The sequence below is a fragment of the Tupaia chinensis genome, unplaced genomic scaffold, assembly GCF_000334495.1.
Source record: "Tupaia chinensis unplaced genomic scaffold, TupChi_1.0 Scaffold000395_1, whole genome shotgun sequence".
Classification (NCBI taxonomy): Eukaryota; Metazoa; Chordata; class Mammalia; order Scandentia; family Tupaiidae; genus Tupaia; species Tupaia belangeri.
In genome coordinates, this window is record NW_006159897.1 from 235465 (window position 1) to 254853 (window position 19389).

The following is a 19389-nucleotide window of genomic DNA, read 5'->3' on the forward strand; positions in this document are numbered from 1 at the left end:
AAAACCCCAAACCCGTTGTGAAAAGAAAAAAAAAAAAAAAAAAAAAAAAAAAAAAAAAGCCAAACATATACAAGGGATAATATCTAATTTGAGCACAAATATGTGCTTAAATGGACATTTCTTCCCTGCCTGCACATGAATAGCCTAGTATTAACTTTCTGTAAAGTGACTTGGTGATGCGAATAAATGTTACTGGGTAAAATGAGGAAAATCTGTTGATGGAAGTATAACTATAGTCTTTGTCCAAGACTATACTACAGGAAATGTATTATAGAAATGCTTGAAGAGTCGGAACCAGTAGTTGGTGTAGTGGCTATGTTGCTGGACTCCCATGTAGTCAACTGTGGTTCGAGTCCTGGACCTGGTGGCTTAAACTCATGCCAGGTGTGTGTGCGAGTGTGCCTAAGATCCTGAGAGCAGAATGGAAGAAAAGGCATTGCTCCGTGGCCATCCCCCCGGGGGGGTGATTTCTCACTTTCTGTCTCTCTTTCTGGCAAGCACACACTCCCTATAGCAAAAACCTCTCCAAAAAAAAAGAAAAAAGGAAATGCTTGAAGAGTCTCCCAAGAATTCATGAAAAATGTGTATTATGAAAAAATAATGAGTGGATTTCAAAAAGTTTTTGCATCAAGATAAATTTGTTCTTTACGTTCATGTTTCCATAAACTTCTTGAAGTCCTCTTGTGGAAGGCTACATATCAGACTGAAAATGAAACCTCTGTCTCTCAGTGACATTAGATTCAAGTAGTATTCTACTTAACTGTGAGAATGCTTTGGTTAAGACTCAGCTCCTGCCATGCTGAACTCGCATACATATATTTCTTTGGTGGATAAGAATTACTATTAGGGGAAAACCAACTGAAAAAGAAATCTGTTCTTAGTTTGTTGAATCTGCTTCAGTGCCTTTGTTTTGTGAAATTAAAGCCATTCTGGAGTATGCCATGTGGAAAGAAAATCTCCATTCTTTGAGAAACTAAAAATTTGAAGTTACAATATTGAGCAACTTTGGACCAGCTGATGATGTGTGGTTAAGGTGGCTGGGTCCCATGTGGCTGACTGTGTGGTCAGCTGGACCCTGCAGCTTGAAAAACAAGTCAGGCATGTGTGCATGCTCAGCATCCCAAAAGGAGGAATTGGAGGAGAAGAGATTGCAGCGTGGCCATCCCCTACGGGGGCTGCTCTCGGGGGCTACTCTCTCGCTTTCCTTCTATCTTCGTTGAGCACACACACCCTCCAGCAAATTTTCTCTGTTTGCCTTAGATGACGAGAAATCCATCTTTCTTGTGTAACTTTGTCCTTTTTGCTTCTGTTCTCTTTGTAGTATGTGCCAAGTGCACTCTGCTGCCCCAGCAGAGCTAGTATCCTGACAGGGAAGTACCCACATAATCATCACGTTGTTAACAACACATTAGAGGGAAACTGCAGTAGTAAATCTTGGCAGAAGATTCAAGAACCAAATACTTTCCCAGCAATTCTCAGATCGATGTGTGGTTATCAGACCTTTTTTGCAGGGAAGTATTTAAATGAGGTATGTTGAATGGTCTATTTAAATTTTGTAATAATAGCTTTTAAATGTGAATTTATATAACGCATACTCACTTCAATTCAAGTCGGGTTAAAGAGCATTTGGTATGCAGTTTGTCCTTCTTATCCACAGCTTCCATATCACAGATAACAACCAATTCCAGATTGAAAATGTCACATTGTTACTGATACAGAAGGTGTAGTTAGGGGACCAGCAGTTAGCATAATGGCTATGTCGCTGGACTACCACGTAGTCGACCACGGTTCGCTTCCCGGACCCAGTGGCTTAAAACTCATGCCGGGCGCGTGTGCGTGCGTGCCCAAGATCCCAAGAGGAGAAGGGATTGCGGCGTGACCATCCCCCCTGGGGGGTGATTTCTCGCTTTCTGTCTCTATGTCTCTCTCTCTCTGTCTGGCGAGTGCACGCACCCTATAGCAAAAACCTCTTAAAAAAAAAAAAAAAAAAAAAGGTGTAGTTAGGCCTAGGATGGTGATGGTTGAGTCTACTGAACACGTACAGAATTTTTTCTTGCTATTCTTCAGGAAATAATGACAACTATGTATACAGCATTTACATTGTGCTGGATATTGTAAGTTAATCTAGGATGATTTGAAATATATGGGAGGATGTGTGTAGGTTACATAAGAGACTCAAACATCCTGGTTTGGGTATCTGCAGAAGTCCTAAAACTACTCACTCATGGATACTGAGAAATAACTGTATATGTTTTTTTCCTCCTAATCTTCTCATTAAATAAGAACTTATTATATGCACGTGTGTACATGGTATGGGTACTCTAGTCACTCTTCCTTTTACTAGTCCCAAGAGCATTTATTTCAACATTGTCCTATGACTGCTGCTGTCTGCTACATGTTCCCTTTTCCTTCAGATATTTTGCCTGTCATGCAGCTGTCATGGGGTATCTTGGTTTCCATTTCCCCTTTCTTAGGATCAGAGTGAAACATTTTTCCATCTTGGAATTTTTTTCCTCAGTTGTTTAGAACCATTTATGGATTATAACAACTTAATGCTCAACTCATTTTCTACCTGAAGGAAACAAACAGCTGAGAGATTAATGATAAAAGAAGGAGCTTGGTGCACTCAGGCCATTAAAGCATATGGCAGAGTGGTTGGTACCCTGCCTAGTTGGCCTGGTCGGAGGGAGGCCTCACTGTGACCTGTCAAGGCTAGGTTTCATGGTCCCAAGTCCACCACTTTGGCCTTGGACTTAGCTTTAGACAAAGCTCAAGCTTGCAAGAGTGTAATTGGGAGAGTTTGGTTTTAGCTCTTATAGTAAAACTGGGGATGCAGGAAAAGAGATGTACATTTTCTTAGACATTTTATCTCTGGTTACTAGAGATTGTAGTATCTGATATGAATTTTTGATTAATTCCTCCCCTCCCCCTATAGTTGGGGGAATCTGCAGCCTTGTGGGTTTGAAGGGAGATGGGTCAGTTTGAAAAGAGTCATAAGAAATAGGAAGTGTTATTGGCTGGGTTATGGGTCCTAAAGAGAACTTATAGTACTTTGCATATTGAAGATCATCTGAGATGTATATAAAATTTGAAAAAAGCTTTAAAGTACAAAGATTTAGTACTCAGGGATTGAATTCTACCTTTATTGGGCAGTGTTAAACCTTGTGATGGTAGAGTGGGATCTTTCTGTGGCCTTTTCACTTACCTAATCAGATAAATTAGCCCCAAAAGCAGATTTCAGCTGTAAGACAATTGTAGTACTAGGCTGATAGCTCATCGTCTGATTACTGTGACTGTTACTGGCCACCAGGTCGGTCAGACTGTTCCATCTCTGCCCTCAGTAAGTAGCTCAGCCTTACCCATCAAGGGGCTCTGTGGGCTAAGCCACATGGGCTTTTTCTGTAGGGGACCAGATGGTAAATATTTCAGGCTTTGCAGGCCATATGGCTCTGTTGCAACAGTTCAGTACTACCATGGTGGCAGCCATAGACATAATGTTAAAAAAAAAAAAATGGGCATGGCTGTGTTCCAATACAGTTTTCTTTATCATCCTTGAAACTTGAATTTCCTGTCACAGCTCACACATATTCTTCTTTTGATTGGCTTTTATATTTTTTAACAGTTAAAAAAAAATTCTTAACTTACTGAGCATATAAAACAGTTGGCAGGCAGATTTGGCCCACCAGCCAGAGTTTGCCATCCCCTGCTTCAGAAATCTCGAGGGTTATAGACTTCTTTGTACTTTGATTGGTTTATGTGTTTGGGAAAACTAAGCACCTACTGTGTTTCCGGCAATGGTCTAAAAAAAATTCTTAGTTTCCTGTTTTCTTTCTGACTTGGTCATGTCTAAAGATTTCTGATGTCCTCGTTTTCTTGCTTTTCAGTATGGAGCCCCAGATGCAGGTGGACTAGAACACGTTCCTCTGGGCTGGAGTTACTGGTATGCTCTGGTGAGTGATCATGGGAGTCGGTGACGATTAAACACAGTTATACACATCTGCCCTGCAGATGTCAGAAATGCTTACTTTCTCTTTTGCTCTGATATTCACATAACTTCATTTGCTTTTATGGCTAGCTGTTTAGTGTCCTAAAAATAATCTGTTGTGAGTCTCTTCTTTCTGGGATGCTTTCCTACATTATACAAGTTTTAGCAATGCGGTTTGCTATTCTAGCCAATCCACTTGTGGCTTTTCAGCTAGGACGTATTACAGAAATTACAGTCTTTAATAAAACCCTAGCCAAAAAATTCAATTCGATATTGACTTGAGGGCTAACCCTATGGTCGAATGGTTAAGGGAACCAGATCCCACAATGCTGACCACACAATTTGAGTCTCAGATCTGGTGACTTGGAAAACATGCTAGATGCATGTCCATGTATGCCTCAAATCTTGATAGGACAGATAAATGCAGGAGGAGGGATTTTGATGTGACCACGCCCCATTGAAGAATGCTTTCTCCCTTTCCCACTCTGTCTCCCTCTGGCAAATGTACATACCCTCTGGCCCGCATTCACTCATTCATTTACTTATATCAACTTGAGTTACTATCTTTTTAATATTTTGTTATTGATGACACAAAGTGCTGTTTAGCCCACCATGGATTCAGACTTTGATTTTGTATGCTGATCCCATAACAAACTTTCCTTTCCTTTTTTTAATAGGAAAAGAATTCTAAGTATTATAATTACACCCTTTCTATCAATGGAAAGGCACGGAAACATGGTGAGAACTACAGTGTGGACTACCTGACAGATGTTTTGGTGAGTTGCCAGAGCTCTATAGCTCTGTCCTGACAAGTTTGGCTCCCATTTGATGGACAGCTCTGTCTAGAAAACTTTTTTGTTTTATTTATGTTGGATAATTCGGCCAACTGCTCGAGATTATAGCCAGCTGATTAAAAACTTCTGAGATGGGCCGACAGGTGGTGCAGTGGTAAAGGTGCTGGACTCCCACATAGGCAACTACAGTCCCTGACCCAGAGGTTTGAGACCCAGGTCAGGCATGTATGCTTGTGTGCCTAGAATCCCAGCAGGAGAGTAGAGGAGAAGGAACTGCGTTGTGGCCATCCCTCCTGCCCCAGGGGAGGTGATTTCTCACTTTCTATCTCTGTCTTTCTGGCAAACTTATGCACCATATAGCAAATATATTTCAACTTTTTTTTTTAGAGAGTTGTTTTTTTTGTTTGTTTGTTTGTATGTGGAGAGGTTTTTGCTTTGGGGTGCGTGTGCTCCTGCCAGAAAGAGAGAGAGAGAGAAAAAGCAAAAAATCACCCCCCGGGGGGGATGGCCACGCTGCAATCCCTTCATTCTCTTCTCAGGATCTTGGGCACACACGCACATGTGTCCGGCATGAGTTTAAGCCACCAGGTCCAGGACTCAAACCGCAGTCGACTACATGGGTATTCAACGTAGCCATTATACCATCTGCTGGTCCCCCAAAAAAGTTAACTAAAACCTGGTGTACTGGGGACTTTCCTGTCCTGAAGCTTTTTTTTTTAAAGAGGCTTTTGCCTTAGGGCATGTACGCTTGCTGCAGAGAGGTTTAGGCAGAGGCAATGAAAGGGAGAGTGAAAATTCAACTCCCCAGGGGGTGACCACGCTGCAATCCCTTCTCTTCCCGGGATCTTGGGCGCGCACACACACACCTGGTGTGATTTTGAAGCCCCCCGGGTCCTGGACTCAAACCATAGTCAGCCACGTGGGAGTCCAGTGACATATCCACTACACCATCTGCTGGTCCCCTATTCTGAGGCATTTCTAATGCCAGCCTTCCACAGAGCACCTTGTGTAGCAGGTGTTCAGCAGTAAGTGCAGTAGAGTCACTAATTATGTGGGAGGTAACGTCTAGGGGCAGGATTTCAGTGTATGCCATGTGTCTGTGTATATATACACGCACTCACTTATTATCTCATTAAATGGTGATCAGGTAGAACAACATAGGGTAATCAGGGATCGTAGGCAGCATTTAGGCAGAAGCCTGAAGGAGGTAAGAATGGGCTGTACAGATCAAGGGAAAGAATGCCCCAGGCAGAGGAATAGTAAGTGCAAGGGCCCTGAGGCAGGAGTGTTCCTGGCACTGTTGAGAACTGGCGCGGAAGCTAACAGAGTTGGAATAAAGTAGGTGGGTGGGAGGGCGCTGGGAAACATACAGCCAGGGTCTTTTCAGTTAGGAGTAGACATAACTAAAAATAATAGTAATAATTAGAACAATTGAAAGAATGAATGTGAATTAAAATGTGATATTTCTTTTTCATGAAATATGTCCTGATAAGCAAATTAAAAAAATGTAAGTCCATATCATTTAAAGCCCTGGTGTGCTATATGTGGATCTTAGGAGCTAGATAATTTCTAGATCATGTATAATCAAGATCTTGATTGCTTTCTCATCATGGTGTGCTTTTCAGTTTTTTTGTTCTAAGTATTGCCTAAAAGCCAGATGTATTTGTTCTAACAAAATGCTTGCAAATGATTGACGTAGACTCAAGTGCTAAGATTGGTTAAAGTTAATATCCTGCAGGCCAGCAGGTGGTGTGGTGTTTAAGGCACTGGACTTCTACATGGGTGACCATGGTTTGAGTCCGGGACCTCTTGGCTTGCTTTCTCACTTTCCCTCTTTTCCTCCCTCCCTCTCTCTCTTTCTCTTTCTTGTCAAATTAAAACATGATAATAATGGGGCCGATAGGTGGCATGGTGGTTAAGGGTACTGGATTCACACATGGCCAACCGCAGTTTGAGTCCAGGACCTGGCGACTTGCTTTCTCACTCTCTCTCTCTCTCACTCTGTCCCTCTCTGGTCAAATTAAAAATAAATAAATAAAAACAAAGTCAAATAAAATAATTCTTTAAAAAATGATCACAATAAATTAAATAATTTTTTTTTAAAAAGCTAATACTCTGGACCAGCAGGTGGCACAGAGGTTAAGGCACTGGATTCTACGTGGCCAATTGTACAGCTCATGTCCTAGACCTGGCTGCTTAAAAGTTAAGCTGGGCATGTGTGCATACATGCCCAGAATCCTGAGAGGAGAAGGGATTGCTTGCTTGTGGCCATCATCTTGGGGAGGGGGGAGTGCTTTCTGACTTTTCCTTTCTCTCTCTCACCTCCGCACCTCCTCCCTCTCTCTCTCTCTCTCTCTCTCTCTCTCTCTCTCGTCTGCGGGTGCACAGATCCTATAACAAGAACAACAACAATAAAAATTGATTCAAAGCTAATACTCTTTGCTCACCAGAGGACGTTTATCTATTGAGTACTCAAAAGTTGGGTAGCATTGGAAATGACAAATCTTTGTCTGTGTCAGGCCAATGTCTCCTTGGACTTCCTGGACTACAAGTCCAACTTCGAGCCCTTCTTCATGATGATCTCCACTCCAGCACCTCATTCGCCGTGGACAGCTGCACCTCAGTACCAGAAGACTTTCCAGAATGTCTTCGCACCAAGAAACAAGAACTTCAACATCCACGGAACGGTAGCTTCCCTTAATCCCTGCATTAAGCTGTAGCAGGAAAATTACCCACATATACTGGTTAGGAAGGCTTTGAGCCCTGTGTTGTCGGTTTTCCTTCATGACCTTTGAGAGGTCATTGTACCTGTCCCTAGTACACAGATCATATAAACGTATTTCACAGTGTGGTAGAGATTCTTGCCACACATCCAGTGAGCACCTGTCCTTACCATGCCACAGAGAATGTTAAAAAAAGGTCATCTTTCCTGATTATAGGAGAGCCACTCAGGCTCATCTCTAATGGCTGAGACTCATTCCTCGCAACCGAGCTGGGCATGCAACAGCCTCCAAGGGGTGGCATAGTCTAAATGGCTAGGAAGGAAGTGAATGGAAAAATAACCCAGAGCAGGAGACGGGATCAAAGGCCACAACAACCCAAATACTGGGTCATCGGAAAAGTCATGAGGTATTTTTTCATAGAAGAACCCAAAAAAATACGTCATGACTTTTTTGATGACCCAATATTTGCCTCGTGTGCCAGCTTCTCACACTTCCCTTAACACAGGGGAGAGGTGGTTCCCTGGCTTAAAGCCAGACAGCCCCCACTGCCTTGTCATCCACAAATCATCATTAGTTCTGAAAAGGTTGTAGAAAGAACGTTTCTGAATGTCAGCCCCAACACCACTCCTTTCCAGCTGTTCCAGCTATCCGTGATCGGCCCAAGATGTTTAAGTTTTCTTTTTCTTTCTAAAGTGGAAGATCCTGACCCCTCAGACAACTCCTGTACAGATTGCAGTACTTAGAAGCACCTCGCACGTTAGGTGCACATCGCAGGCATATGCTTGTTACATACGATTTTCAGGCTCAGTGAACTGGGTCTTCAACTAGAGGGCTGTTCTCAGTCTCTGTTCTAAAAGAAGTTAATAGACGTTCACATGACCAAGTAAGTCTGGAAACCGGGTTAAGTCAGTCACTCTGCTACAGGACTTCTCAGAGTTATTCATAGTCTCATGGGAATTTCCAGTGGGAAGATAGGCTATATAGCATTTGTTACATTTATCAACTAAAAACTACTCAAGGAGCATAGTTTAGGAGATGGTGGCTCAGAGTTTATGAATAGAGCATAGATCATTGTGTATGGGGATGCTTTTGTTTTTAAAATGTGACTCTTTAAATGGCAAGTACCATCTAGAGTTAAACTTGGAGTTTTAGGAAACTGCTGAGATGGGCTTTTTCTCAAAGATCTAAAGTGATACCTTATTTGGAGCTAACGTTAATATTCACCCATTTGTATTTGTAGTGGACCCAAAGCATAGTATAAATTTAACCCCATTTTAGCCAGTTGTTTTCCAATGGCATTCACTAAAATCTCTTCTTAATGCTGCTAATAAAGGAGCCAAGGCCTCTTACCATTTGTGAAGGACTCAAAAGCTAAAGAATGAAAGTGTTAATCTGTGGAAATGCCTTTTTAAGAAACATAAGAAAAGGATAGAAGGTCTAAGTTTGCTTAAACAGGTCCCTGTTAGGTCCTTTGTTCTAAAGCATGAAATGATCTTATCTATTCTAGTAACCTAGTATAGCTGACTAGATTGACTGTGATGACTTGATGTTAACATTTTTTTGCTTCTAAATTTTAGAACAAGCACTGGTTAATCAGGCAAGCCAAGACTCCAATGACTAATTCTTCAATACAGTTTCTAGACAATGCGTTTAGGAAAAGGTGAGAGCTGCAGCTGCTTTCTTTCTTTGAGTGATTTTGAGGCCCCTCCCAACTAGCCCCTAACAGACTACTCCGTGAACAGAAGGAAGCCCATCAGTGGAAGAGATGCTTTGATGGGGCACCTGCTGCCACAGAAGGGAAAGATTCTTCCTTATTTAAGTGTTTGAGGTGGCCTTTGGACCCCACTAATATAAACCATGTGTTTTTAAGATCTGTTAAAGAGTACTGGTCCATAGCATAATAGTTAAGGGAGCTGGATCCCATGTGGCTGACTGCAGTGCAGATCTCCCCCAGCAGCTTGGAAAACACTCTAGGCACGTGTGTGTAGGTGTCTAAAATCTCGACAGGTTGGAGAAGTGGAAGAGAAGGGATTGCAGCATGACCATGCTCCATTGGGGATGTTTCCCCTTCCTCTTTCTCTCTTCCCTTCCCTCCGCATTAGATTTAAATAAATAAATAAAAACTTTTTCAAAATACTGCAAACTCAAACCATTTGGTAGAAAATTTTCCCCTATGGGGGCCAGCAGGTGGCTTGGTGGTTAAGGACGCTAGACTCTCACATGGCCAACTGTGGTTCAAATCCCAGACCTGGTGACTTGCTTTTTCCTTTTCCCTCTCTTTCTCTCTCCCTATGTCCCTCTCTGGTCAAATTAAGATGAATAAAGAAATCTTTTTTTAAAAAAAGAAATTTTCCTCCATGTTTAAATAAAAGGTCTCTCAGTGAGAGATCTGCCCACACATTAGACCAAAGACCCAAAGGCTCAGAGTAGAGCAAAATATTTGCCTTTGCTATTTGTAATTTTTACAAAATTCTTCTACATTTTTTTTTAAAATCCATTACATTCTCTCAGTATGTAGTTTAGGCCAGGGACCAACCAAGTTTCTTTCTTTGTTTTTTTCCAGAGAGAGGATTTTGCTGAGGTTGCATGCCCTTGCCAGAGAGAGAGTAAGAAATTGTCCCTCCCTCGGGGGGATAGCCACACCGCAATCCCTTCTCCATTCTCCCCTTAGGATTTTGGATACGCACACACACACATCCAGCATAAGCTTCATGCTGCTTGGTCCAAGACTCAAACTGCAGGTAGCCATGTGAAAGTCCACCATGCCACCTGCTAGCCCCCAACCAAGTTTTTCTGTCAAGGGCCAGATAGTAAATATTAGGCTATATATTCTCTACTAAATTCTGCAGTTATGCAGTATGCAAGTAGCTCTGGATAATATGTAAATGAATGAATATGGTTGTGTTTTCGTAAAACTGACAAGCAGGTAAACTGGCCCATTGTTAAACACTGTCATAACACAGGCTTATCTGAATTAATTTATCTCAATCAGTACTAAGTTGACAACTTTCCCTTCTGACTGTCTCTACTTGTCTCAAACGGCAATACAAAAAATAAAGCTACAGAGCATAGCTGGAAGCCACATGGAAAGCCAGGACTTAGTTCCTAGGCCAACCTGAACATGCTATGTGCACTTGTGCCTACCTATAATTCTTGCGAATTAGGAGGCTGGGGCTGGGGGATTGCAACACGGGCAGACTCTATCAAAAATACCTGTCTTTGTCTATCTGTCTCTCTCCTTTCTATCTTACATAAAGGAAACAAACAAAGCTAACTGATTGTGAAAAAGCCTACTTTGTTTTTTTCCTAAACAGTTAACTTTGCAATGAATTAATTATGTTCTGGAATTTCCTAATCTGTGTTTTGTAATGAGAGTGGTCTAGAGAATGGAAATTTGGGTTTTGAGCTTTTGAAGAAAAAGGTGATTTTTTGTTTTTGTTTGTTTGTTTGTTTGTTTTAATGGATGGAGTCCGTTTTTTGCCTTTTTTGGTAAGATAGTGATAACTTAGCCATTGCCCTTGAAGTCTCATTTCCATGCTGTGTTCACATCCAGGTGGCAGACTTTGCTCTCAGTTGATGACCTTGTAGAGAAATTGATCAAGAGGTTGGAGTTCACTGGGGAGCTCAACAACACTTACATCTTTTATACTTCAGACAATGGCTATCACACAGGTAAGAGGCAAGGGCGGGTACTTCTGTAAACTCCGAGAGTGTGTCTTTTCCTTTTTCACCCATTCCGGATCCCTGGCAGGGAATTTAAGTCCATTTATAGCTGTAGACACATCAGAGAGAGGTTCATGCTCCCAGGACCCCACTGATTAGAGAACCATAGTGTCGCCCCCCCGTGAAGAAATGAGGTTTTGGGGCCAGCAGGCGGCATGGTGGTTGTGGCACTAAACTCCCACATGGCCAACTGCAGTTCAAATTTCAGACCTGGTGGCATGCTTCCTCACTTTCCATTTCTCTCTCTCTCTCTGTCTCTTTTTGATCGTATTAAAACAAAAATAAATAATAACAAAGTTAAATAAATGAAAAAAAATAAGGAAACAAGATTTCATTATTGGCTGTCCATATGTTCAGTTACATAGTATTCAGGCAGGGGGAGCAGAGAGTGGGCTTGATGGGCTGTAGGCAGGCTTTATGGAAGAGGTAGAAAATTGAACTTGACTTTAATAAGTAGAACTTAGAGAATAGGGGTAAGACATAATTGACAGGAAGAGCAAGAGGAGGTTGTCTTGGAAGAAAATCTTTTCTTGCTAAATCACGGAAACATTTTTGTTTTCTCAAAACTGCAGTGTGAGTCAGCTCTATGCCCTTGACCTCCATCCTTTCTACTTGGGCCTTCCGTAGTTAAAAACAACAGAAGGTGATGATTCTTTCTCCATCTATCAATAACAATCTCCACTAGAGTAGAATTAACCCTGAGGCTGGCTTACATGGAGGCAGGTTTCGTACACATTTAATGTACTAGTTGAATATTTTTAAACACTCAGCATGTAGAGACTAGTATCCATCTTTGCTTTCCAGCTGCGTATGGCTCGTGTTTTTAATCCTTCCTACCACCCCCACGTTTTTTGTTTTTCTTTTTTGCTAGAAGGTTTTAAAGCATGCCCCAGATAGTATGTGATTCCATACATTAACACCTAATGATACATCTGACTAGTTCTTTATGTACAAGATCCAGACAAAGCCTACATGCTACCTTTAGTTCTTATGTCTCCTAATTCTGTCATCTGCCACCAATTTACTGGGAATCCCGGGTCTTTTGTCCTGTAGAGCAGCTCACATTCTGAATTTGGCCAATGATTGTCTTGTGACATCCTAACTTATCTCTTCTCAGCATTCCTTACACATTGGTAGTTCAACAGACTCGATGGAAGTGTACATTTTCACACAAGAGCACTTCCTCAGTGGAACTGCTGTAGCTCTCATGTCAAGTCATGAGGTCATGGTGGCCGCCCCGCTTTGGAGAAGTTACTGTCACTTGACAGCTCAAGTCATTTCAACCTGTGCTCTTCCTGTGAACCTTTCTGTTGTTGAAGCTTCCATTGATGGTTGTTGCTTAAATCCTTTATTCCCTCAGAAGTTCCACAATGTTGGTTCATAATTTTACTTATTTATCTATCTATTTATTCATTTATTTATTTATTTTTGCATTTGCTAGCTGGAATCCCTCAGAGAACTTCCCCTCATTAGTTACTTATTTATCTTCAAATGCAGTTCATTCAGCAAAGGCAGGATAACTGTGTGTTCCTTTATTTGGCCACTTGGGGAGTAACCTCATTCAGTTATGATCAGATTCAGTATTGTGCATACATTCTTCTGTATTCGTGTTCCGGCACTTTCCAGTCATTATTTGTGCTCTATTTGTTTGTCCTAGACCAAGGAGTGCCTTCTAGTCATTTATTAAAAGAAGGTAAACTCATTGTTTTTCCTGCCTTGTAGTCACAGGAGACCCGGGCGAATTTAAGGTTTCTGGTAAAACCTCAGGGCTAGAAGAGCAAGCTTGTTTTAGTTTTTGCCATTGATTAAATGAATCAGACAAAATGTGAGCAACACTTCTGCCTTGACTCCATATCTACCCTATGCATTTTTGTTTTCAGGACAGTTTTCTTTGCCGATAGACAAAAGGCAGCTGTATGAGTTTGATATCAAAGTTCCATTGTTGGTTCGTGGGCCTGGGATCAAACCGAATCAGACAAGCAAGGTAGGTGCCTGACAAGCTGATTGTGTGTACTGGTAAGCACTCGCCCGAGGAAAGGAGGCTTTTCCTCTTGAGCAGAGGCTGATTAGATTCTTCCTAGGCAGAGGAAGGCTGATCAGTGTAAGATCTTGTAAGTGTGCTTAGGAGCCTTGGAAGCAGTGATTCCTTTTTTTTTTTTTTTTTAACTTTTCATTACTTGTTAATTTCCTTTACCTACATATCACATCAGCATGTTTTGTCTTAGCTTTTTTGTGTCTTTTGAGACTAGACCTTAACTTTGTCCTAGAGCAGTGACTCTCAACAGAACGTGCTCAGCAAAATCACCCTCTGAAATCGTAAAGACAAAAAATAGCACATGCCTGGCCACCATCCAGAAAGATCCAACAGACTGGGCCTGGAATAGGGACCCAGCATCTGCCCTTTTTCTTTAAGTTTACGGCCAGTTTTTAGAGGCAGCCTGCTGTGGGACCCACTGTCCCGTCAAGCAGAGCACCTCAGATTTTGTTCTGCTTATGTGAGTCCCCTGGGCATTGTATTAAATGCAAACTCCGATTCTCCATTCCTGACCAGTTTCCAGGAGATGTCTGCTGCTGGTGTGTGCTCACTGAGACTGAGGCTGTGGACAACATGCCTCTCCCTGTGTGGGACTCCCTACTGCTGTGTTCCTGCTGTCCTAGAACTGTCATACTACATACCACCTTCTTTTGTCACTGTTCCATTTGGTTCCAACATATTTTTCCAGACTTGGTATTTAATATAGGAACACTTTGTTCCTAAAGATCATGGCACCTTGATTCAAGACGTTTTCCGCTAACTCTCCGAGATAAGAATGGGTAGACTCCAGTTATGTCTTCTCTCCTTCCTGATAACAGAGTTTCTTTCTTTGTTTTTGTTAGAGTGTGTATGTTTACCAGAGAGAGAGGGAAAAAGTTCTTCCCAGTGGGCATGGTCATGCCACAACCCCTTCTCCATTTCTCCATCCCACTGGAATTTTGGCCCTGTAGCACTTGCACGAGCATGTAGTTTTGTTTTGTTTGTTTGTTTGGTTGGTTTTTTTTTTTTTTTTTTCATACAACCAGGATTGGGACCCATACAGCAGCCAGCCATGTGGGATCCAGCTCCTTTAACCACTAGACTATAGGGCCAGCCCTCCAGTATCACTATGCCAGTCTCAGCTCTGTGAGACCACAGAAATGAACAAACATGTAAGTTATGCTAAAGTTACAAAGTGAGTTTCAATATGGTCCATACTTTCTGGATACTCTGGTACTGTGGATGAATTTGAGGATTAAATGTCTAAATGTCTACCTTTTACCTAGTTCTTTTTACAGTGTTCTTTATGGGATTTTTTAAAAACTCTCATAAAGGTAAAATGGTCTTCATAATTATTTTTGTGTTTTCTTTTTCTCTTAAGACCCACACTCCTAAAGCTATTTTCCACTACAAATTTTGATGCCCTCTAAACAGTCCTCTTCTTTCAAAGGAGATGGCAAGTTGGAAAACCCCTTAATCTTTTTTTTTTTTTAATATTTATGTATTTCCATTTGTCATTATTTTTAAATTTGACCAGAGAGAAATAGAGAAAGAGGAAGTGAGAAAGCAAGCCTCCAGATCCAGGACTTGAAACATGGTTGGGCATGTGGGAATCTAGCACCTTTAACCACCATGCCACCTGCTGGCCCCAAACCCTCATTCTTAAGAGTGTTTTCATTTAAGAATTTTTTATTAAATTATTTATTTATTATTGTTGTTTTTAAGTTTTGCTATAGGGTATGTGTGATCACCTGAGAGAGACAGAGAGAGAGGAAATGCTAGTAAAGCAAGCCACCAGGTCCAGGATTGGAACCACGTTTGGCCACGTGGGAGTCGAGCGCCTCAACCATGCCACCTGCTGGCCCTAAGCCTTAAGAGCATTTTATTGTCATTGAAGTTGAGGAGGAGACCATGTGAGCAGCTGGATGGCTTTCCAAGAAGCAGGGTTATTAGGACCGTGTCTTAAACAGCGTGTGGAAGGAGGCTGAATGAGAACATACTGAGCTGTGCCAGCCAGCTGCTTCTGGAACAAATGGTTCCCCTTTTCTTCAAGTTAACAATGCCATCTAAATGTTAGAGTCAGAAACTTTACCTCTGTAAATAAAGCCTGGTACCTAGGAAGCCATTTCAGCAATAATAACTAACATGCGTTGAGTGCTTAGTAGGTGATAGGTGCCAGTCCGTGTGTGTGACCTGAATCAGTTCATTTCATCTTTTGGGATATCAGTACTATTGTGTCCATTTCACAGAGGTGCAGAAATTAAGTAGTTTGCCCAGTACCTTGTAGTTAAAAGCAAAACCCTGCATCCGACCTGGGGCATTCTGGCTCCAGAGCCCACATGCTTGCCCATTGTGCTATACTCTGTCAACAAGTATTGATTGAGTGTCATCTTGCATGGCACAGTATGTCAGGAGCCTTGGAGACATCATGGAGCAATTGGGGAAGGTCGGTTCTTAAGTCTCTGTGTCAGAGAGATCCAGATACTTTGGCTGCAGTAGTCATTGAAAGCCTCTGACGGATCTGAGCAGAGACCAGATGCTGAGAACAATTTAGTCATGCAAAGGCTGTGGGAAGAGCATTCTGAGCAGGGCAGTCTGTAGTCAAGGTTCTGAACTGCTTTCTCTTCCTCAGGGTACCATCTCTCACCCCCTTGCCTTTGTAGGCCTACTCCCGTCTACAGTGCTCATCTCATGCCCCTTTTACCTGGCCGGCTAAATGGTCCTTTTGGGCTTTGGCTCAGAGCTCCCCTCAGGGAGGTCACTTCAGACTCCTGCCCTCACATGAGGTAGATGCCATTCCTGTATGTTCCTGGCTGATCTCACATTTATCACAGCGAGTTTGTTTTTCACTCTAGGATGTCCTAGAAAAGAGGAACTGTCTAAACATAGAATACTCAGCCCTTAACATATTGAAGGTCATCTGTGTTGGTTGAATGAATTTTGCCAATGCCACTAAAATGTAAAATTTAAAAAAAAAATGTAATTGCTGGAGAGAGGGAGAAAGAACTCCTCAGTGAGGCGTGTTTACACCAAAATCTGTTCTCCATTTCTTCATCTTGTTGGGATTTTGGGCATATATAGCACATGTGCTTGGCTTATTTTTCAAGCCACCAGTTCAGGATTCAAACTGTGGTTGGGACCTGGCCTCCTTTCACACCACACCACGGTGCTGGCCCTTATGTCTGTTCACAAATCCATGTTTTCTTACACTGCTGTGCTGATAGATGGAGGTGAAGAAGAAGGAAATGGCCCAGCTTTTATCCAGCACAGCGGATGTCAGAGACAGTGAGTGATTTCTCATGTGTCGGCAGCTCACTTGTAAGTGCCAGTCGCTCTATGCAAGGGGCACAGGCTTGCAAGTGGTCATAATGAGCTCAGCTGTCAACAGCCTGACACCCAAAGCAGCTCATGGTTAACTGACCTGTGGACTTGGCTATGGGTCAGCTGTCTGGGAGAGCAGGTCAGGTTGTACATGTGGATGCCAAAGAGTGGCTGTTGAAATTTTTCCCTCTGGCTGGAAACTAATCTCCCTTAGATTTGGTGGTAGTTCTCTGAAGAGTTTTGAGAAAGGAAACAGCTAGGGGCCAGCAGGTGGCGTGGTGGATGGCGCGTTGAACTCACTCATGGCTGACTGCCAACCTAGCAGTCAGCTTTCTCACTCTCCCACTTCTCTCTCTGTCTCTCTCTCTCTCTCTCATCAAATTGAAGAAGAAGAAATAAAATTAATTTTTTTAAAAAAGGAAACAGCCAGTAAGAAAACTAGAATGAGACAGCATGGTCAAAGAGAAACAGAACTGAATTGAGAGCCAAGAAGACCACCGTTGGCTTTAAGAATTTGGACAGAACTAAGCCTCAGTTTCCCTAGTTGTGAAATGGGGGGGATGTTTCATCTCATTCTTGGGTGTTACTAGGGGATGTGCTGACATTTTCCTTCTTAGAGAAGCTGGGGCTGAGGGCAGATCCAGCTGAAGCAGCCCAAGACTCAGGGTCTCTGCTTTCTCATGCAGTTACAGAGCTTTTCACTAAGTGCATTGGGGATACTTTCTCATATACTTTGAGTCTTTCCTTTGATAGACCTGCATGAATTTTTTAACATCAAGGCTTAAGTGTCTGTTTGGAAACCTGATGTGTTGGTTCAGAGAGCCCACTGTGTTTTTGGTCTTTTCAGTAATGATGCGGTCATTCATCCAGAGCTAAAAATCAGCAGGTTTAATGCATGATATCCCTTGATTATGCCCCAGTATTTTCTGATAACATAAAAGTCTCCAGAAAATACTGGGGCATAATCATAAATCCTAGGAACATTTTCAAACTAAGATACAATGATTTATGAAATAATGTGCTAATGGTCTTTTCAGAGGATTTTCTTTTTCAATCTGCAAACGAATCTCTAAGTTTGTACTTACAGACCATGTGATAAAGACCATTGTAGGAACTTGAAGGGCTAATGGTTCAAGAGTCATTATCACGATGACTGTAGAATCCATTCTAATGCTTGCTTATAAAAACCCAAGTAGGGAGGCCAGCAGCTGGCTTAGCGGTTATGTTGCTGGACTCCCACACAACCAACTGCAGTGCGAATCCCAGACCCAGCGACTTGAACCTCAGGCAGGGCCCATGTGCATGAATGCCCAAAATCCTGAAAGGGGAATGGAGGAGAAGAGATTACAGCATGGCCATTTACCCAGGGGGTGATTTCTCACTCTCTGTTCTGTCTCTCCAGCAAGCACATGTACCTATAGCGAAAATCTCTCAAACAAAATTAAAATCCCAAAGTAGGCTATAATTCTCTCTTGAACTCTTTACTCATACTTGATGTCCACAAAAAGTCTTTTGTCTTCTGACATAGTGGGCTAATTTTGAGACTGATTCTTTCACAGTCAAACAAAACTTTAAAAGAGAATTTAACTGTCATCTTTAGGGAGGATGTGATCATTGTAGATATCTGGGAAGAAAGAGTCATGGGATGATGTGTGTATGTGGCAATGCTGCTTCATCTTCGCGACCCTTGGTTGACAGAGAAACTTTCAGACCTTTCTCTCCTTAGGGTAAAATACCTTAAAAGGAACCTTCCATCTTGTAGTTTATGACTCTCGAGATGATTCTGGGTGAGACCGGAAATCATTTTCTATTTCTGTGGGTTTCATTATTTTGGTATTTACATTTTTCTTATAAGACAGTCCTGAGCACATTGTTCGTTCCAGCGGAATTGGTTCACTGCATTTATGTTGTGGACATCAGCGAAGATCCGTTAGTCACAGTTCAGGGTTAGCGGACACCCTGTTCCCTTGATCTAATTTTGAAGATTGTATCTCCCTTTGTCTCCTTTTTTCTTGGTCATAATCACTTCCATATATACACCAGCCATTAATGATGTACTCCAAGCTCCTCAGTTTGCCTGGGGGACCTGGAACTAGGAAAGTTATCTGTAGCAGTGGGTCTTGGTGTGATCCCAGGGGACATCATTTGTCATGGCATTCTTTTCTCTCAGCAGCATATGGACTGCCTTTCCCCTGCATAGTCTGTCAGTGAGTGGTGATCTCTGACAGCTGCAGAGTTACACTAATTGATCAAGAGCAGAGCCAGGATATGTAGTTCTGCCCTCCAAGGACCATCCAGGCTATCAAAAAACCTGGCCCCTGATAAACGATGCTCTGAAGATGTTTTCTTGCCTTTTATATCTGTACTTGTGGTTTTGTTTTTAAACTAAAAACAGGGTTAAATTGATTTTTTTTTTAATCTCCCTGCTTGGCCTCTCCTACGATGTTCTAAGTTTTCTCAGTGTTCTCAAAGGTTTTGGAGTCTTGTTTCCTTTTAGCAAATGATTGCTTTTCTATTTAGAAGCTGTTACCTTGTTCCAGTTACATCTTTCATTTCATTTCTTTGTCTGTAAAATGAGGAAATACTCCACCCTGCTGTGAATGGGAAGAGACTGGCACAGGCCAGTCCCGCAGCAGCTTAGCACGGTGCACGGGGAGCCAGATCCCACGTGGCCAACCGCAGTTTGTATACCGGCCCATTGGCTTGAGTTTCGGTGGTTCACGTGCATTTCCAGAATCCTGATGAGATGGAGAAATGGAGGAAAAGAGGGACTGTGGCATGACTAGGCCCCGTTGAGAGGGTGCTCTCTCTCACAGGTGTGTGCTTGCT

At 42.2% G+C, this 19389-nt stretch overlaps 1 protein-coding gene across 1 annotated transcript in view; it reads left to right on the plus strand.

Moving 5' to 3' along the window:
* Positions 1 to 19389, plus strand: part of GNS (glucosamine (N-acetyl)-6-sulfatase) — a gene marked incomplete at its 5' end in the record, with an annotated part of 48595 nt that overhangs the window by 10108 nt on the left and 19098 nt on the right. The window contains 7 exon segments of the mRNA XM_014590032.1: positions 1322 to 1528; positions 3885 to 3950; positions 4663 to 4761; positions 7299 to 7466; positions 9080 to 9162; positions 11056 to 11174; positions 13106 to 13209. Coding sequence (XP_014445518.1) covers positions 1322 to 1528; positions 3885 to 3950; positions 4663 to 4761; positions 7299 to 7466; positions 9080 to 9162; positions 11056 to 11174; positions 13106 to 13209 — 846 coding nt within the window.